Source organism: Otolemur garnettii, unplaced genomic scaffold, assembly GCF_000181295.1.
Source record: "Otolemur garnettii isolate 467f Iridium unplaced genomic scaffold, OtoGar3 scaffold00005, whole genome shotgun sequence".
NCBI lineage: Eukaryota > Metazoa > Chordata > Mammalia > Primates > Galagidae > Otolemur > Otolemur garnettii.
In genome coordinates, this window is record NW_003852400.1 from 9,342,480 (window position 1) to 9,364,804 (window position 22,325).

General features: G+C 36.3%; 1 protein-coding gene across 1 annotated transcript in view; it reads right to left on the reverse strand.

The window, feature by feature from the left end:
• The window catches only part of SEMA3C (semaphorin 3C), a 153,131-nt gene that overhangs the window by 74,312 nt on the left and 56,494 nt on the right, over positions 1 to 22,325 (reverse strand). Inside the window, exons 3-4 of the mRNA XM_003782625.2 lie at positions 4,051 to 4,211; positions 2,735 to 2,797 (exon numbers count right to left, since the gene is read on the reverse strand). Of these exons, the coding sequence (XP_003782673.1) occupies positions 2,735 to 2,797; positions 4,051 to 4,211 (224 nt within the window). The remainder of the gene's footprint in view (positions 1 to 2,734; positions 2,798 to 4,050; positions 4,212 to 22,325) is intronic.

The following is a 22,325-nucleotide window of genomic DNA, read 5'->3' on the forward strand; positions in this document are numbered from 1 at the left end:
TAAGAAAATCTTTTGTTCTTTTAGAAATTCTTAATTATGTGGTTTTACTGAGAAGTGTAATAAAAATAGGTTGTACTATAGAACTTCTAGAAATCTATTCACATTATTTTTCTACCACTGGCTTCTCCTCCGCCCCCACCGTGGCCTCCACATTTCTCTATTCAATGCCTCACATGTACAAAAGGAGACAGATTTGTCAGATGCTCTCTTCTCTTGAATAGATAGAATATTTTTTGAAAAAAAAAATAATTTGATTATTATTTATCAGGATTCAACAATGCTATATGGACAAATAATCCTCTTCAGCTGAGTCTTTAAAGTACCTAAACAGAGCCCTCCACTGGTTATTTCCCTTCTGTATAGCAATTGGTCATATAGCAGAATTTAAAGATATTCATGAATGATATTAAAGCATGGTAAAACTATGGGGAAATGTAAGCATATATTGAATATTTTATCCAATGACTTTTAATGATCAGAAAATCAAAAACAGAGGTTTTCTATTTTGCCAAATAGAACAAGAACCAAATGACTTGGCTAAGATTTTCTTGAAAGTTAAAAGCAATCTTCGGAATAGAATGTACAAAGGCATCTAAATTTTACACAGTCTGCCTATGACAGTTTATAAGAAAAAGAAATTCAGGGGTGGTGCCTCTGGCCAAAGGAATAGGGCACTGGCCCCATATGGTGGAGGTGGCGGGTTCAAACCGAGCCCTGGCCAAAAACTGCAAAAAGAAAAGAAAGAAAAAGAAATGCAAATTTTTTTGAACAAAGGACAATCACATTCACTAATTATAGCCACAGGATAAATTATAGCAAAAGGCAAGACATGATCAGACAACACATCAACCGGGAAAAAAAAACAACTCCATAATAGACAATGAGGGAAAATAGTTTGTTTCACAATGGAATTATTGAAACAGTAGAAGCCATAGCATCATCCTCCACAACCTTATACCTCATTACACTACTAGTTTTCTGGAAGTTCATTATGTTGTTTTCATTTTAATGTTTCTTTTGCCATTTTTCTGGATATTTGCCTATGGATTTTAGTCTAGCAGATCTCTCGGATAGCAATTATGCCCCTGAAGTTTCTTTTGCCCACTTTTAAGTCCCCTTTATTGTATGAATTATAAACTGAAAAAATAAGACCAAGGGCTTAGTCACTGTTAATGGATCTCTCTTCCCAAGAACCCTCCAGCAAGACCCTGAGAACCTTCATTCTAGAGTAATCTGTGGCCCTACCCTGAGCCAGACTTTTTAGAACATATGACCTGAAACTATTAAGAGTCCTTAAAAATAAAAGTTTATCTTCCACATTTCCACCTTCCACATGCATTACTATTTTGCCCATGTTTGGTTTAGACTAATGAATCTCAGAAACACTACCAAGGCTCAGTATATAATCCTCACTCCTGAAATCAGCATTATTGACTGTACGGCAAAGATTTCAACACTTTTTGACACTAAAATGGGTAGTAGGGCTAGTATTTGTCACGATCTTATTTCCAAATGTGTGCATGTGTGTACATTTACCAGTTTGTCTACCTCATCACCAAATAGCAGAATCTCCATAGTGGACCACGGCCCTACATTGACACCTCCTTAACTTGACTTAATTTTCATAAACTGGACTTGCACCACATGTGTGTACATATCTGTACAGTAAGCCTAGTTCCGTATGTTGACCACCTCTGTATGTTGGCCAGTTGGTTACAGCCCCTTGGGTGGTCGACTTGAAGAGATTCTACAGTATTTCTGTCTGCTACTACTGAATTAGCAAATATTTTCATGCTCATTTAAGGTTGACTTTTCCAAAAGTATAGAAAAGTTTATTAGAGGAAGAACTGTGCCTGTTTTGCACAAATTATTTCTCTAACAACTATGCCAGATACATTACAGTTTTTATTGAGCAAGTAATTCCTTGGATGAATGAGTGAATAAAGGAAAATCTTTACCAAATTATTTGTGGAAAGAGTCAGTGATTTTGATACTTGGTTCCTTTACATTATTTTCCATAATTTGAAGCAGAAAGGTAAAATGACATATATGCTTTGTTATAAATATTACATGGTTTATACACATTAAAGATTTGCTCCTGTATTTCTCTTATAATATCAAGAATAATTTAACATGTCAGTTTCAGCAAGTCAATTTTGTAGAAATCACTACAGATTTCTTCCTTGACTCTGTATATTGAATCTGACCTACAGGAATAATATTGGGACCATTTTTTGCACAGTGAACATTGGTCAACATTATATCTGCCTTGATTATTCTTTTGTAGTTAATTTTAAATAACAAAAGTATCATTCATTCTGGTGATTTACATCTCTGGAATGTGCTGGCTAACCACTACCCTTTTGCCGAGACTCTTTCCTTGGCAAAGCCCACGTAGTATCTGGGAGCTGCTCCAGACACTTGCATTATCATTATTCAGCAGCCTGCTGAGAATTTTGCAGGTTGTATCTACTTGGATCAGAGGTTATTACTGAAATCTACCTTGTAACGTGGCTATGTGAAATAATGAAAGCAAGGCAGGAAATTTTTACTCAGTCAGAAATTCCTAAGTGTCAGACAGTGTGAAAGTTCCAATCTCTTTGCATTTACATTTTTAGCATGTGTCCAGCTGAGGATCTAAAACACAAACCTTTGTCTCACTCTTGGAATTACTCAAAGTATATGGATTCACAGACCAAATACTCTGTGTGTGTTTTATTTTTAAAATACTGACCGTGGGATCTTTGCCAGCCATTTTGCATTCTTCAACTTTGATTGTGGATGCTGGCCAGAAAACCTGCTCAGAAAGAAAAATAAAGTTAGCCAAATCTTGCTTGGACAGGCGACAGCTCAATGCTCTCCACTTACCTTTATAACAGATTTCTTTAAGGTATTTCTATATTTATATTTTGAAATTCTTGTTTTTGGTTTCATGAACTCAAATTGTTAAAGATTCTCATGTTTTTTAACAATTATCTCTTCGTTTCTCCCATGAGTTTTTCCTTTAACAAAAGCCTTTCAATAATATCTGCCTATTTACTAATTTAAATGTGCATCACATAATGCATTTTTCACTCCTTTTAACTCATAGTTCACTTTTCCCAACTCCTTATACCACAATGAATTTACATTTATATTGCTATCTCAGTTTAATACCAGTTTTGGTAAACCACAATGGCAAGCTGGTATATTTACTTAGGACAGGCCCCCAGGTGCAATAGCTAAAATAGCTTGGATGAAATCCAAGAGATTCCCTCTCTGAAAGAACTGAGCTAGTATTCTAAGTCAGCCTTGGGGCAAGCAGGTATTATATACTCTGTGTGTGTGTGTTTATTTTCCTTTCTTTAAAGCAAAATAACAACGGTAACAATGCTTTCTTTCTTTTTTTCTTTTTTTTTTTTTTTTTTTGGTCAACATAGTAAATCTAGAAGTCTCCTTGCTATAATAAATTTATAATTAATACTTTTTTCTTTCTTTCTTTTTTTAAATTTCAAATGCGGGGGTACAAATTTTTAGGTTACATTGTTCTTGCTTCCAGGGTAAAGTTCCAGTTGTAAAAGAGCCCTCACCTAGTGGGCTTATCTACTTTTATTTCTTTACTCCCGTGAAGTTCAATTTTATTTCCCTGCTATAAAGTGGAATGATAAATATAGGCCACACTTGTCCAAATAACTGTGCATTTAATAGCTATGTTCCTTTCAAGCCATCCCTGGGTCACATACAGATGATAAGGTAGGTCTTTCTTTCATCTACCATTATTCCATGCTATATTTTATTCTCTTTTTCCCTTTTACATAGGTATATACAGAAAGTATTTTATCTTTTAACTCTAGGTTTTGGATTTTTAAAAACTAAGAAACTCAACAAGGAGAACTGAACTTAATACACTTTCAGTCCATAAAATAAGCACTAAATTCCAACTATTTACTAACATGGGGCCAGTATTTTCTATTGTTCTAATGAAATACATATGTTTTTCATTGTATTTGAAAAGTTTAAAGAAAGTCACCTAGATGGTCAATATTTCCTTCATGAAAATGATAAACTTACACTCAGAGGTTCTTGACTTATATTGTTTATATTCAAGGAAAGAACGTGATCTTTGCTGCCCACATATATCCGGTCCTGATCTTCATCCATTAATAAAATCCTATAGTCTAAAGGGTGGTGAGACAGACTGAAGTATTCAGAGGTCTTGGTTTCTCGAAGCTCTGAAACAGAGAACAACACAAGTGTAATTAGAGCCGGGGTATGGAATCCACAGCTTTAAGTGTGGGTTTTTGATGGAATCCAAATTTTACAGAACAAATATTTTTATGTTTATTATTACATTTTTGTCTTTTATATTTTTTATTTTATTTTTTGAAATAATATATTTATAATACAAAGAATAAAATGAGTTTAAATGAAATAATCCTCCCAGATTTACCAGCCCAATTAGAACATTAGTAAGCCATAAGGGCTAAATTGACAGATGCTACACTCACGATTTAGTTCTAATTTCCTTTTCCTGACTCACACAATTACCACACAAGGCCAATGGTGAGAGTTTATGGGGGTCATGTATGCCAATCTGTTATCAGCTTTTGACAACACTGCACTGGGTTTCTTTTTGAAGTTGAAATTGTGGATTGTTACACAGTTCAACCTTATTTTTTAGTTCTGCCAGCTTCACAGCCCATCCTAGTAAAGAAGACTAAGAGAACACTGAAGGAAGAAAATAGATTTGTTAATGAGGAGTTGAAATTGCAATATTACCTTGTTTCTGCTAAAGATAAGATGATGTGTTTGCCTTGTGGTACTGCAATATGAGCATTAAAGAAATTCAGTGCTCACAAGTACTATAGCACTCATAAGAACCACACATACTTTAAATTAGTAGGAGATGCATGAAGGTTGTATTGCAGAAATTAAAAGATGAAAAGTAAAAGTGAAGACAATTATTTCAAACTGCAATAAGACACAGAAATAATGTAACTGACCTAAATTATAAAATAGTTTATACACTCAAGAAAAAAGGGAAGCCATTCAGTAATGTAGAAATTGTGAAAGAATGCGTTGTCAGAGTTGCAGGATATGTAGACCCATATAATGTTTCAAAGTACAAATGACCGCCTCTTTCTAGGAAATTGATTGGTCTTCAATTTAACAGATGAACTTTGTGCAATACTTGAAAAGGAAAATACGTAGTATTCTATTGCTTTTGATAATCAACTGATACTACTGACTCAGTAGGCTTTATACTTCATTTCAGTCATAACAGAAGATTTTCTTTGCTATAATGAGGTAATTGCCTTATGCCCTCTTGAGAACAGAGCACAGGGAACAGATATCTTCAACAACTTTCAAGATAGTATTGGCAATTGTATATTTACAGACAGTGCACCTTCCATGATGGAAAAACATGAAAGGTTTTATTGCACAGATAAAGTACTTAAAGATCTAGATGCTTTCATTTCTTTTCATTGTATCTTGCACATCCCAAATCTCTAGGCTAAAGCTAGTATTTTTAAGGGAAACTTTAAGGTGTAAGTATTGTTAACTATTTCATGCAAATGCAGCATGGCATGGTAAACTGAACCGTGAGATATTCAGTGTGGAATTGCCATATTGTTCTAAAGTGGGTTGGCTGTCACAGGGACAGGTATAGCCACAATGTTATCTCTGTAAGAACAGATAAATTTTATGAAGAAGAGAATCAAAAAATGAATTATTGAAAGAATATTTCTGTAGGAATATAGGATATAGCATTTCAATGTGATATCATGACAAACCCAAACAATTTGAACATTTCTTTGCAGAGTAAAACTAAGTCTGTACATGGTACACGAAAACAAAAATTCAAGCATTTTGAAAAAAGCTATCTTTCAAAAGGAAATTTCAGATGAACATTTCCCCAGTTAGCAAAGGCCACTGATGAACAGCATGAAATATGCAAATCATTTGAAGAATACACAGCTGTTATAGACCTCTTCAATGGAGAATACAATGAAAGAGTCACTAACGTTGAGAATCCTGACATTACTCTCAAATTAGCAATTCAGCCTCATCTAGCTGGTATCACCAAGGCACCTAAAAAACTATGGATGAAATTGATTAGGCTCTCAACATATGATATTTTAAAAATATTGCTAAGAAATATCCAATTGAAATTTAGAAAATGCAGTAGATTACCCACACCTTCGGCAACACTCTTCAAAAATGATTTCTTGATTTTCAACCACTTATTGCTGTAAATCTACATTGTCCTACCTAACCCAAATCAAGATGCCTCAAGGTCTCAAATGACTAATACTCATAGAGAATCAACTGAAACTACGTACATGCGGCAACCAAATATTCAAATGCTTCCCAACAAAGAGTAGAACAAAATTACTAAAAAGTTAACTTTAAAATGAACAGTTTTTAAATTATGAGTTAGATTTTGACAAAATAATGTATGTTTTTTAAGTCTAATTGAAGTTTCTTGAATGTGGCTTTACTTCATTGAAACTAAAATAGTACAGCTTTCCAACATGAAAAGCTTCCCCACCCTGAAATAGAGTATCTTGTTTCCATATTTCTATTCTACTATTTTAATAAAGAATCTAACAGGAATATTTACCTTAAAAGTCAAAATACCTTTTACTCCCCCTAGAAATGTATTAATTTTAAAATAGATTTATTTTAATGGGTACTTTTTATTTATTGCCTTTATGCGGAAATAAAACATAAATCAACAAGTAACATATTATAGTTTAGTGTAATACTTTGTGATTATAAAATGAGTCACATTGGCAATAATCTCAACTGTGTTTTATTACTGGATGTCATTAGCTCAAAACTAATTAGATAAACCAAAATAATTCATACAAGCAGACTGAACAACCAAAAATATCAAATAGTAATGAATCTCCTCTTATCATCAATTAATGCTTTATTCTTGGATTCTACATTCATCACTTTAGGACTGTAATTTTCTACTCTAACTATTTGCCTTATTTCTTCAACATAATTCTAATTAGTCTAATGTATTTTCTATAAGTTATTTGAAAAATAGATCTAAGTATTTTTTTCATTATACCTCATTCAGGAGGCAGTGTCAAATGCCATTTAAAATGCCAGTATGCCTATGCACATATCAAAAGGAAAAACATGAATTTTCAGATATCTGAATACTCAGATATTTTAGTATCCTCAATGACCAATGACTCATACTCATTTAACTTATTTTTACATCAAATATTTGAAGGCAATGAATGTATCATTATAAGAAAAACAGTCAGTATTCGTATAGCACATTCAGTTTTCTTTCCTGTCAAAATAGTCCTTGTAAAGAGCACAGTCATCCTGAGATAGAGCGCCACGGTGGTGTCACAGCTCACAGTAACCTCGAACTCTTGGGCTCCCTAGATCCTCTTGTCTCAACCTCCTCAGTAGCTGGGACTACAGGCACCTGCTACAACAACTGGCTAAGGGAACACGATTTTAGATTTTTCTATTCAAATGGTTCAGGATTTCTTTCTTCTTTTGATTAGAATCATAAGAGGGACAAACTATATGAAAAAGACTGTTGGGCGGCGTCTGTGGCTCAGTGGGTGGGGCACTGGCCCCATATGCCGAGGGTGGCGAGTTCAAACCTGGCTCTGGCCAAACTGCAACAAAAAAATAGCTGGACATTGTAGTGGGCTCCTGTAGTTCCCAGATACTTGGGAGTCTGAGGCAAGAAGATAGCCTAAGCCCAAGACTTGGAGGTTGCTGTGATCTGTGATGCCACAGTACTCGGCACTCTACCAAGGGTGATAAAGTGATACTCTGTTGCTGTTACAGTCTCACAGAAAAGTGATGTCGTGGAGAATAAGCACACTTACTGATATTGTGTTTTAAATAAAGGTGACCATCTGCTCGCCCAGGCAAAAAGGCGAGCTTCTTTATTTACAGTTGGTTTATATTGGGAATTTTGTACATTCACACTATATAGCAATGACCTCATTGATCCATTTAAATATCATGTGACTGCCTCATAATTAGCTCCTAGTAATCTGATAATCCACTTAACATACACCTTTTAACATAAGCCTTTCAACACAACCAAATTTAACATAACTTAATGGAGAACATATTGTCAGCCATTACTTCTTTGTCCTTATCTGATGAAGCCTGAGGCTATCAAGGAACAAGGTAGATTGAATACTCACCCTTGCTGGCCTTGCTGTTTGGAGGCTGTTACTTTGGATCTTTAAACAAGGCATAAAGAAACTTCTTGGGCATACAGAAATTTGTGTGTAAACCTCTGCTCCCATGTGGGCCTTCAGGGGTTTTTGCTGGAATCTTTTATAAGGAATTTTCAGGCTAGACTTCTCAAAAGCCTTTCATGAGCCCAAGTTTCATCGGTGCCATTAGATACCTGTATGCATTGGGTAAATTCCTCTTCTCTTGAGGTCCCTGAGCACATTTCCATTCCCAGACCTATCAGCAAGTGACCTTCATTACTTACCACAGATCAGGAAAGGTTACTGATGGGTATCTGGCCTGTTTTCCAAAGGGCTTTTTTATTGGCCTTATGAAGTCAACCTTAATTCCTTAATGCAGTCTAGACATCTCTGGAAATGCTATTCCAGCCAAGGCCTTGGTCATGTTAGGCCCACAATTAACCTGGCCGCATGGGATTCTGCCTCAGTTTCTCACAAGTATGCTTGCACAAAGTCTTTTCACTGCTCTCTCTCAAACGGCTTTTTTGGGCAGAGGCATATAGGTGTTTCGCCTATAAGACTCTGTCTCTTAAAAAAAAAAAGAAAGAAAAAACCAAAAAAGACTGTTTTCTGAAATTACTGCTTCCATGATGAACTATTTTTTCAATTTTTAGACTTGAAATCACAAAGACACTTTTAGAAATCCTAATAGGGCTATAGTTTGACTTTAACCAAAATAAAAATGATAAGAATTATTTTATAATGTCATGAACTATAGTCTGTGAGTACTAGGGCCATTTCCCATATAAGAAAATAGAAAGATCACATATTCGACGTATTTTCTGGGCACACCACTTCAGAATGTCTTTCATAATCTTCCTCAAGCAGTTTTAGCCAATAATATTAAAATGCCATGGAAATGGCATAGTAATTATAAAGCCAGACATCCTTATATTGAGCAAGTTACTTAACATTTCAGTACCTTAATTTTCTCATTTGTAAAAGGCAACAACAATAGTAACTTTTACTAAGCTTTTATAGAAATGAATTGATGCATGTAAATACTTGAAATGAGTAAAAGAGAAGAGAAATTATTTAATAAACTCTAATTATTATTGTTCTATTATTACTGTTTTGGTGCTATTAAGTTTGGATCATTATTTATAAAAAAGAAATAAATTTAGGTAAAATTAAAAAATGTTTTCCTACTTTAAGTTAGGGAGCTTTATCCACAAAATTTATTAACACATAATCTTAAAGTATAGTCTCAGATATATTGTTCATACAACAATAATAAAGAACAGGATATTTTAAGTGTAAGAAACAATATGTTAGAATAAACATGTCAGAAACACCTTAAAAGGCAAAATCATGACAGAATACAAAAATAAAACATGGGAAAAGTATGCTCTTCAAGGGAAAATCAGCCCAGGATAGGCCAGAGGTTAGTGTTAACACAGTAGAAAAAAACTGAGAGCTGAAAACCTGGAAGAGAATATAGCAAGTCAGAGGAAGATCACGGAGAGGCTGGAGAAGACACAGACTGCCTCAATTTTGTCTAACATTCAGATGTTTTATAAAAATCACTTCTCATCTCAGGGGTCTGATTCATGGTTGTGCAGGTTTCTGTAAACCTTCAGCTGTAAGGTGTAGACTGGGGTGCAGAATAGATGGTCAGCAAACAGCTTTTGAATAAATAACTGTCTTGTGAAACATGCAGGCTAAAGCAGTAAAATGTGATTGAGTTCATGGCCTCTGGGCCCCGTCACTGGGGTCTGAATCCTGGCTCTACTATGTCATTTCTAGATGTACTCAGCAAGTGCTTTGATCTCTCCAAACTCCAGCGCCCTCATCCTTAAAGTCAGGATTATATGATTGTACCATTTAAACTGATAGTAAACAAAAAGGGCTTAAAAGAGCACCTGAGCAACAATGACGTGATTACATAGTAATGTGTCATTACGACTAGGACAGAAATCTTCAGCTGGGACTGTCAGAAGAATTCCTTATACGAGGAGAAAAAGAATGGAGGACTAGAATGCCTGATTTAGATTTAATGTTAATAAATTCAATATCTAAGTTTTTATATGCAGAATCTACTCAAGTTATTTAAGCAGAAGAGCACAGTAATAAATAAGGCACTTTTAAAAAAATGATTTAAGTATGCAGGATAATTTTAGAGTGTTACCCGGAAGATGAAAGACATTATTCTAGTTGTTAAGATACGATATTGATGAACACATGATATGCCAGAAATGGAAAGGAAGAGTCAAAGTAGAAACTAAGGAATTTGGAATGACTTTCTATGGATTTGGGGTTTATAGTAAAGAGAAGATACAAACTTCCCCCAAAGTTGTGAGCTGAGGATGGAAAAAAATGAGAACTTTTGGGAGAACCAAAAGGGAGATTTCTTTGGTAAAGAGATCTCTCAGCAGCTGACTGATTAAATTAGCATCAATACAGAAATGCCCTACAAGCATTTATAAATCAGATAACTAATCTAATCTTGCCATTACAAATATAAAATCTACAGGAAAAGGTCTCCAATTCTTCTAATGGGTTACTATGTATCTGAAAGTAGATACATCCTCTGAGGAAGAGTCAGCAGGGTGCAGTGGCTCACACATGTAATCCTAGCACCCTGGGACACCAAGGCATGTGGATTGCTTGAGCTCAGGAGTTGGAGGCCAGCCTGAGCAAGAGCGAGAACCTGTTTCTACTAAAAATAAAAAAAATTAGTTGGGAGTTGTGGTGGGCACCTATGTCCCAGCTACTTGGGAGGCTGAGGCAAGAGGATCACTTGAGCCCAAGAGTTTGAGTTTGTGAGCTATGATGATGCCATGGCACTGAACCACAGGGCGACAGAGTGAGACTCTGTCTCAAAAAAGAAAAGAAAAAGAAAAGTAAAGACTAGTGATGCCTTGGTTGTCAGGTACAAAAAGGGAACCATGGAGTTGAAAGTGAAGGTGATTCATCTGATGTAGGTAACAGTTTGATACCATGAAGACAGTACTGCATTGGAGTCAGACAGTTCTGAGTTGAAATTTCTATTTCATCACTTGCTAAATATATTATTTTGGGATAGCTAAATTATATCTCCCAGTTTTAATTTCCTGATGTATAAATTTGTAATAATAACACATAACTTAAAAAATGTTCCACTAACACACAGTAAAGGATCAATGGACATTCCTCTTGGCAATTGAAACTGTTTACCTTACAAACACTACTCTCGTTTTCTGTGCTGGCAGAACCACTTTATGGCAGCCACAGTGGTCCCATTCCCCTAACCAGTGAGTGGTTTAAATGTGTCCTTGTGAACAATTCTGGCAAGTGAAATTTAAAGATAGGTCTTCTGCAGGGCTGCGGGAAGACTTCTTGGGTTTTAACAACCAGCACCAAAAATGTGGTGATTTCTCTTTCTGCCTCTGGATACTGTTATGTGACCATATGATGCTCGCAGCAATTCTACCAAGAAAGTCACTCATTGAGAATAACAAAAAGTATTGAAAAATATCTGGGACTTCTAGGAAATTATTCAGTAACTGAACCAATTCCAAAACTTCCCTATTATTGGATAATTCTATTATATGAGACAAAAAAAAAAAATTCCTTGCATTTTTTTAGCACCTTGAAGTTTTCTTTATCTGTTATAGAAACCATGTTAACCGATACATTCTTTGAGTGTTTATTGCTCTCAACTACTACTTTCTCTCCCTTTCTAGAATGGCTTATTAAGATATTTTTTTAAATAGTCTTTTTTTTCCTTTTATCCTTCTTTTCCTAATATAATTGCCTACCAGAATAAAACCAAGAGTGTGATTTTAGCTGGAAAAATTGTCTCAAATAAATGGGGTTTGCTAGTAACAAACACGTCCTCCTCTTTACCTGTTTCATTAGAAAATAATCAATTTCTTGCATTAATTCAAATACCAGAGGGAGCAATAACTACCTCAACTTAAAACCTTTCTATTCCAAGGATTTTTAGCTATTCTCTAAGCCATAAAGCATCTTCAGATTTAATTACCTGCAGCTCACTGACAGTTGATGGCTGTTAACTAAGGAAGATTTACTTCAGAAGTGCCCTTGTGATAAAGGCCTAGGCTATTTTGTTAAAATGCTATTTAAATTGCTATTAGTAGCCATCATTGAACTTTGGAGCTTGGGAAAAAAAAAAGCAAAACAGACTTTTTGTTTTTTTTAAAGGATGAGAGATGAGTTCAAAGCAACAATAATTTTATCTATAAAAAGAATGTCCCAAGAATCTATCGTTTTGGTTTCATGTAGATCCAACTTAAGTAAATGAATGTTTCAATGATTTGGCCACAGTTATAAAAAGTGACTGATTTAATGATTTGGCTACAGTGAGAGAAGACAGGCACAATTACTAGATAATCGTCTAAACAAGTCAAAGAACGGCGCTGTCCCACATATCTTTAAATCTTAATAATGATATCATCCTTTTTTAAACTTAAGAGGTACAGCCAGTTATGTGGGTTCTCAGGACATGCTCAACTAATTGAGAAGAGACTTCGTCTGAGAATATGTAGTATTGGAACATGCAGTTGCCCCACAAAGGGCAACATGGGTCTCCTAGTCCCTGGGAAAATCTCCCGGGAAAGAGCATTTAACAAAAAATCCTCTATGCATCTATCCTAGAATCCACAGTATTGTAGAGCTCCATGATGGAAAACACTGCAATGTCTTCTACGCCAACATTCCCTGAGGGAAATTGTTCAGTACAATATCCTTACCTAAAATTCATGTATTCGCATGAGCAGTTCTTTGTGATAAAACCACTGTGAGCCCTGAGAATGTAACCCAACCTTGAAGAAAAATAGGTTTCCCCAAAATATTAATCCTAGCAACATAAGCATCTGTGTCTACTTACATATAGTCAATATATTGTCATAGCAATTATAATTACAACTTAGTTTCGTACGTCTTTCAATGACACTGTCTCCCTAACCACATAAGAACTAACCTCTATTCTCTGTTGTCAGCCAATTGATATTGCTGAAGTGACTCTGCCAGTAAGGATCTAATTCATTTCATTCATGTTCTCAGAAATGTGATCTTGATGGAAGGGTAGGGTTTCATTTTATGAATAATGTATAGCTGTCCCTTGGTATCCACAGAGGACTGATTCCAGCACCCCCATCCAATAGACACCATAATCCTCAGATGCTCAATTCCCTTATACATAAAATGATGTATTATTTGCATATAAGCTATACACATCCATGTGCTTTAAATCACCTCAGATTATTTATAATACCTAATACAAGTGCTATGTAAATAGTTGTTATATCATACTGCTTTTAAAATTTTATTTTTTATTGTAATACTATTTTTCATTTCCTCTGCATATTTTTGATTAGCAGTTGATAGAATTCACGGACACAGAACCCACCCAGAGGGCCTCATGCATACCTGTTAAACTACACGGCAGGGGACTCATCCACTCAGAATACTACATTGTCTCTGCTCTTGTATAAAATTCAAAATTCGGTAAAATATTACATGATTGAAAATCAATTCTCTGGAGTCTCTCTATTAGAATATGTAGTAATTGCTCATTAATTTAAAGTTCAAGATGTGCTATTAATTTATTCAATACATATTTATTAAGCTTTGATCACAGCAGGATAGACACTTGGCCAAATAAGAGGATGCAGATGTGGAGATAACGTGTCCTTATGACGATCCCAGTGCCGACCTTACATTCTGTCATTCTGTTTGACTAACCCATCAGGACTCCCCATCATAAACCTCACATCTGCCTCGGGCAGAATGAACATCTACAGATTTCAAAGTAAATCTTTAGGATAATTTTCACTTCAGAGACACTGAAGATAATTTCAGTGTCTTAGGAAACCAAGATAATTTCCTACCCTAAAGGAGAATTTTAAGTAGAGTGAGATACAAGGACCCACCTTCTCTCCCAGGCTCACTGTTTCGAAACTGAGTTAGAAATTGAGCTTTACTTGTCCCTTTAAAGAAACAGGCAGATAAAGACAAGAGCAGTGAAATCTTCAGACTGAAGCTCCAGCTCCTGATAACTACGGTAAACACAGACCAGAAGCACGTTCTTAAAATACAGTCTCTCAAAAACAATAGCACCAAAGGGTAACCATCTGTGGACTTATCAGTAGGAGTCAGTGTTCAGGGGCTTGATGAATTTATTTCATGTAATTGTCATTCAAAGCCTCTGTATTAGGTCCTCATATTATTCTTGTCTGACACACAAACTGAAAGTCGGCAACTTTGAGCAAACTAATCAATTTCGCTGTAAATCCTAGAATGAGCAAGATCCAGAATTCAAGCAAGGTCAGTTTTTAATCTGTGAACTAATCTGATGCCCTTTTGCTTTTCAAATGAGATTGACACCTACAGTTTGGGAGGTTTCTACCATGTTCTTGCATGCAGATGGGTCTGTGTCATATCAGACATGCTTCAGCCTTGTTCTTTGTTTTTAGCCACCGGGCAAAAGTCGAGAACACACTCCCAACAGCCAAAGAACAATCAAATTCCCAGTGACACTCTCCTCACTAACCCATCACAGCAGATCTGAGGGGCTCCATAAAAGTGGGATCACACATAGCTTCAAGGAGAAGATAAACATTCTATTGTTCTGTTTTGATGTGAACCTGATTAAGTGGAAGCAAAATGCCTAATGGATGAAAGAAGGAATCAAGGAAAGAGCTGTATTCTAGGCGTGAGGCTACAGAAAGGCAAGAGTGAGCACAGGACGGATCTCCCAGGAATGGTGCCAGAGGGGAGATTAGCAAACATACAGGAGCCTGTCAGGAAGAGTCATTCTCACCCCGGTTTGCCCCAGTGTGTGCCCATTTTCCCAGCATAATTATCAAATAGCATTCCTCCTTTCACTCTCCATAGATGTATGCTTGGGATTTTAAATGATGTAATCACTTAGCTTCTAAACTTCTTAATTGTTTCGAATGGCTTTCTACTAATTTTAAGACAAAATGCACGATTTAAACCCGGCCTTCCAGGCATGCCATGATCTGGTCAAAGTTGCCTCACTGGAAATCAGAATCATCCCCTGGCCTGTTCTCTGTGTTCTTGCCCTCCTGCCCTTCTTTCTGCATCTTCAAACTTGCCCTGCTCCTTTTTGCTTCAGGGCTGTTATGCAGATTAGCCCTCTTGCTTACAAGACTCTTCCTGCCTTTTTCTAACTCTTACTCATAACTGTAGCAATAGTTTTGATGGGATTTAAACAGGGCTGTCTCGTAAATGCTTCTTCGATCTTTAGGTGAGGTCAAGTGGCAGGTCTGCTGATATTTGCTCATGTTCTTTGCGGCTTTTTTCTTTTGGAGGCTGTCTGAAAGATCTTCTGGAATGGTCTAAAATGTCATGGGCTGGCCCGGGGGACCACACAGTATGACTTACTTCTTTTCCTGTACAGTTTAGAAGTTGAAATTGACTCTGAGTATGCGCCAAAGTTCTTTCTTCCTCTAACATTTTCTTCTCCCTTGCTTTTCTTTTTCTGAGTTTCATGATCTTTAGGTGAATTTTAAAAAATGAGCATAGACCAATAAAACTAGAAAAATGCTATCAAATTCTAAAAATAGGGGTTTCATGAAATAATGTTTCACCTTTAGAAAGCGGGGTGCATGTATGTGGCAGACAGGGGATGAATAGGACCAGCTTTGGAATTAGCTGACTGGGTTCTGAAGTTCTAGTTTTAACATTACTGATACAAGGCTTCCCCCAACACTCCCAGGCCACTATCCAGTGCCTTAGGCCCTGCATTTATAAAATAATGGAAAGAATGAGATTATTTAAGAGCCACAATGATCTCTAACATTTCCAATAACAAAAATGTCTATGGAAATAATTTCTTTTTCATTGTTTGCAAATATTATCTAAAATTATAGATATGAGCTACTGTGCCCAGCCTAAGACAAGTTTTTAAATCTTAGCACTCTAAATTCTAAGATTAAGGTATGAGCTACTGTGCCCAGCCTAAGACAGGTTTTTAAATAGACCTTTTCATTCCTACCTGCTTTATAGTAATGTGAAGAACTGAATTAAGCTTTGATCACAGCAGGACAGACACTTGGTCAAATAAGAGGATGCAAATGTGAAGATAATGTGCGCCCTGAAGGTGGGTCCTTCTTTCTCACTCTACTTAAAATTCTCGACCAAGGCAGGTGGATCCCTTGAGCTCACTGATTCAAGACTAGCCTGAGCAAAAGTAAGAACCTGTCTCTACTAAAAATGAAAAACTGAGGCAAGAGGACCACCTGAGCCCAAGAGTTTGAGGTTGCTGTGAGCTATGACGCCATGCCATGGCACTCTACCAAAGGCAATGAAGTGAGAGAAAATAAATAAATGAATGAATAAATAAATAAACAAATCAAAAAACCTGTCTTAGAAATATAGCCACCATAATACAACTCTGGAAAACAAAACGAAGCTAAACCAAAGAACAAGGCTTTATGTTTCCCCAGCAAAAACCACACTCCATGTTTGTCTCATGGCTCAAATGCTGACTTCCCGTCCCTAACTTCACTTGGGAACCATGAAAGGAGATTTCAGAGATTTCTGATGCCAATCTTGGTTTCCCTGCATGGGAGGTTATGGCTGGATTCTATCTCAGGGTAAGAAAGTTATACATCTGGGGAACAGACCGGATGTTCTGAGAGACACTGAACTGGCAGAAAGTACTTCTGCAAGCAAGAATCAAATCTGAACCTATGACTATAGGAGGACAACCGTATGTGAGCTGAGGGGTCAGAGGTGTGTGCACTGTCAGGAATGCCTCAGTTCCAGAGTGTCCACTTGAGATGTAAATAAGGGAGATAAACTCCAGAAGGAGGAAACACTCCCTCTAACACCTGATTTCTACAGCTCTGTGCTCTGGACAGCCTGGATAGCTGCTTTAAGGCAAGATGTGCAAGAGCAGCAGATCCAAGGTGGTTAGAAAAACAAAAACGGAAACAGAACAACAAAAAGGAAAAATGGTGGGAGCGAGAGAAAATATAATAACAATTGGAGACTGGTGTAAATTAGTGCACCTCTACCAAATATAACATTATGCTGTCATTGTATTGTTTATGTAGACACTCTAAGATGTGGAGATCATTTTCTCATGCTCTTAAGTTTTAAAAGCATGTTCAAAATGAAAACAATTGTTCAAGGTCATTCCCAGAAAGTAAGAGTAAAAGGGAAATATTTCAAAACAGTAATAGCAAAGCCCTTGGATGATGGGACAGAAATTTGAAGACAAAGAGACAATATTTTAGACCAATGTCTGAAGCACACATGGGGTGATGAGCTAACTTGGAGTATTATGTCTGTAAAACCCCAGAGCAGAGAGAATATGATGACCCCATCCCCACTCCCATCACCTACAATGACCTCTTTGGAACCACATATGGAAAGATTCTTACAACAACATTTAACACTTGTCTACCATAAAATTTATATTATTTATTGGATTTCCAGGCTTTCAGTAAAACTTCTTAGGATATCCTATGGTCTTCCTGTGGGAACTTCTAGTCAGCACACTTAGTTGTAGCTAGAAGAATAAAAGATTTCACACGCTGAGTGGGGTCTCTCGTCCTATCTCAGCCCCATAAAGTTTTCTGACTTTGTGCCACAGTTCTCTATGACATAACACTTGTATATATACATAAAACAGCAGGCCGTATACAAAATAAAGGTAATCTTTGAGGCATATATTTATTCAGTAATTCAATAGATGTTATTGTTATCCAGAGGCTAAGTAAAAAAGATGAAAAATCCTGGTCTCTCCCTTCAAAGAATATAGTCTAGAGAGGGGGTACAGAAACAATTGCAGCACAAGAAGATGACTCAGGAAATTAAGGAAGCGTTGAAGAAGTAAGACTAAGTCTTCTTAGAAAACAGGAAAAAGTTAGAAAGAAGTGCTTGACCTTATTTCTCTATTCAACAAATATCAGTTGATACATTATTGACAAAGTAATAATCATAGCAATAAATGCACAAAGTATATTAAAAGACAGAAAATGTGTTTAAGACAAGAGCCTTATATAAGGGAGTGAGAGGATCTTAGGTGTGCCATGAAAAATTTAAAGATCAATAATTAAACTAATTCAAAAGAAGTTCAAAGCACATTAAGTATATTCTTTTCATACTCTTTTTTTTGATAAACATACTTTAATTGTGCTGTGGAAGTTTAACTGTAAGTTCAAGTGTGCCATGACATGAAAAGGGTTGAAAAACACCGACATAAGGAGGCAGAGAGAGCTGCTGTGGAAAGCGTTGTGTAAACTGTAACCTTAGGATAAATTAGACCTAATAAGAAACAAGCATTTTTTCGGGAGTAGAGAGAAGTTGTATAGAAATCTTGAAGATAGAGGATTCAAAGGATGATCAGAAGGGTTTGGAGTTGATAATAGAAAAGGATTTGGATGGGATTTTCTAAGCAGAATCCTGAAGCCAACTGACATTAAAAATGCAAACTTCTTGAGTATTACAGAAGCAACATGCAAAGATGCACAATCCTTGAATGTCAAACCAAGGAGTTTCGGTTTTTCCAAAGTCTCTTGAGATGCCAATGAAAAAATCGGAGAAAGTGTCTCCATGGTCATGGATAAGTTCATTAGAAATATTCTTCTAATGAAAAGTTCTTGAGAGACCAATTATTGTGATATAATATTAAGTGAATAAAATAATTTTTAGTCTATTATATGACTGTATAAAAATAGATACAGAGAAAAAGGTTTTACAAAAACTTCAACTCTTCACATTCTTCTTCATGATGTATTATAGCAGAAATAAGAGTCTGATAATACTGAGGGCTCATTTCAAATTTCTCTCAGCTCAAAGAATTGCAATTATTCCTCCATTGAGAATGAGATACTGTAAACTTTCTTTACAAATCGTCGTGATTTAGATATAGTCTCATACAGGAATAATCTGTATTATTTGTTAGAAAATGTGAAACTAGACAATGAAAAAAATGTGGATTACTAACTGGAAGACCGCGATATATTGCCCCGAATCTCCCATCTCTAGATTTTCTTCCAGAATGATGGAAGACCATACACAACTTTCAATAAGACAGACTATCTGGAAGTTAACAACCCAGCTCCCTGCACCAACCCAAACTCTTGAACTATGCTTTCCATTGATGTATCTTAAAGCTGTTTTCATTTGAGCACAGGAAAAATATTATAAACTGTATCTTATAAAATCTCAGATTTGAAGAACTAGACTTTATGCACAAAGAGATATAGGGATATTTTCCTAACAAGACAGCAATTTTATCTAAATATTATTTAGTCCCAGGAGATTGGTTGTTTGACCAAGTTAACGACTTTGGCTTCAAAACAAGTTGGGAGAACTATAGAGGACCGTGGAGACATGTCCATTTCACTTTGAACACATCTTTCGTCAATCCATGTAGAAGCCCCCTTTCTACTTGTTTCTTGTATCTCTGCCCTGACACTGTCTAAAAAACAAGGTCAGTAACTGTGCAACACTCAGCTGCTGGAAAGGAGGTTTAAACAGTCCTTGGGAGTCTGCTTCTACATAGAAATAGAGCCACCCTTTGATTCTTTTCAAGGGAAGCACAAAGGATCCAACCACGTTTCCTGCAGCTTTGAAAGCCCAAGACTCATCATATATACAATGGCTTCTCCATGTATATGCAAGACATTTCTCTTTTCTTCATGCCAGACCATTTGTTTCTAAATTTCACGTGATGGTATTTTGAAATGGCATCACTCAGTCTTTTAAAAGAGAAGATCAGTGTTGCACTTTTTTGTTTTTGCTCTGGAAACATAATATTTATCATTCTTTTGTGCACTTCAAGGAGAACGGCAGAATACGGAGCTCAAAGCTTATTTATTTTACATAATGTGGCTGCCTTCATGAGGTAAACATTAGCTATGACTGTCTCTTTAATTTTCAGGGTACAAGTAAAGGCTTTTGGTGGAAATAAGGCACCCTTGAAAGAGGAAGTGATAAGCCATTAGAAATCAACAGTTTGACCTGAGTATTAACAGCTCACAGTCACCTTTTTTAATGTGGAGGGAAGTTTCATTTGACTGATTTATAGCCATTTTTATCCCTGAATCTGAAAAAAGCAAAACATATTTCATGGGCAATATGACGGGTGTAGAGAGCTAGGATGGTGTTATCTGAGGGACTTCACCTTAAACAACTTAAGTGACTTTACAAGATGAAGTCAAACAAGCCACAGTGTGCCATAAAGTCAGGAGAGTGGATAAACCAGCTTTCTAATTTGACATTTACCTTTTGTTTCTCTTCATCAGAGACAAACCATGTGGCAATTCCTTAATTTTAGAAGTGTGCCCGTTTTGTTATTTTATAAATACAGAACATAAAAATAACAAAAGTATCTTTAACATCTAAGTCTAAAATTAATTCAAGTTAGTACAATTCAAGTCCAAAAATCAAGGTACTCTGAAACATACAGATAATTAGACTATGGGAAGTGTATATATGTGGGATGGGTGACAGAGAGAGGTTGGTTGGTGGGTACAAACATTCAGCTAGATAGAAAGTATAATCGCTACTGTCGAATAGCAGATGAGGATGACTGCAGTTAGCAACATTGTACTGTGTATTTCCAAGTAGCTGGAAGAAAGGACCTGACTTGATCCCAACTCAGGAATGAGAAGATAATGGATATTCCAAATACCCTGACTTGATTACATTCTATGTAGGAAAAAATAAATCACATGTACCCCATAAATACATAAAATATTACGTATCAATAAAAAAGAAAGAACACATACTGACAATTAAAATGAACTTTTTTTTTTCTGAGACAGAGTTTCACTTATTAACCTTCGGTGGAGTGCCGTGAAGTCACAGCTCATAGCAACCTCCAACTCCTGGGCTTAGGTGATTCTCTTGCTTCAGCCTCCCAAGTAGCTGGGACTACAGATGCCCGTCACAACATCCAGCTATTTTTTGGTTGCAGTTAGGCCGGGGCCAGGTTTGAACCCATCACCCTCAGTATATGGGGCCGGCCCCCTACTCACTAAGCCACAGGCGCCACCCTTAAAATGAACTTTTTTAAACTAATGCATTCTCCTGGAATAAGACTGGCTGTGAAAGATAGATCTACTCTCAAATTTTGGCACATTATCTGACTAGCTATGTAGCTTTAGGCAAGTTACTTAAATTTTTAGTGCTGAAGTATTCCCACCGCAATGATGGAAGTGATATCTGTCTCCCAGGGGATGAGAAAATAAGCGTGAAGCACTGGAACACAGCATTGGAATGCAGAACATTATAGCTGATGTTCTCTATGTAGAGATACAGGTTTCAATTTTAAATAGGAAATTTGTGCACTCTCATAGCTTTAGGACATTACAGTTGTTTCCTGAGTTAATTCTGCTAAATAAAATCTATTGAATTGACATATAATTTGTATTGAATTGGGGTACTGGTAAAAATAGTTATGATATATCAAAATTCCAGCAAGAGCAATTCTTGAATCCCAATGTGAAAATAAATGAAGAAAAAAAAACTTTTAATTTTTATCTAATCTGCCTACTTTAAGTTATCACACACTACCCAATTCCTACTGAAAATATGCAAAGTACCTATAAATTTTCTAAGAACAGTTTATAAGCACTGTCTCATCAATTCTACACACTCAATAACTCTTTAATACCTCTGGGTCTTATTTCCCCAGTAAATGTAAAAGAGAACTGTAAAAGAATCTTGGGTACCTTCCCCAAATCCCAAATGCTCAGCTATGTTCACGGAGGAAGAGAACACGCTGAGCTGAGGGGCTTGGTGCTCTGTGCTCTTCCCAGAGGGTAGCTGTGCTCCTCAAATTTCAATGCACATAAGAGATGCATAAGTAGCTTATTAAAAATAAACATGCTGACTGGGTGTGGTGGCTCACACCTATAATCTTAGCTTCTGGGAGGCAGAGGCAGGAGGACTGATTGAGCTCAGGAGTTCAGAAACAACCTGAGCTAGAGGGATACCCCCATCTCTACTAAAAATAGGAAAATGTATGTAGTATGATGGTGGATGCCTGTAGTCCCAGCTACTCAGGAAATTAGGAAAGGGGGATCACTTAAACCCAGGAGTTTCAGGTTGCTGTGAGCTAGGCTAATGCCACAAGATTCTAGCCTGGGCAACAGAGTGAGACTC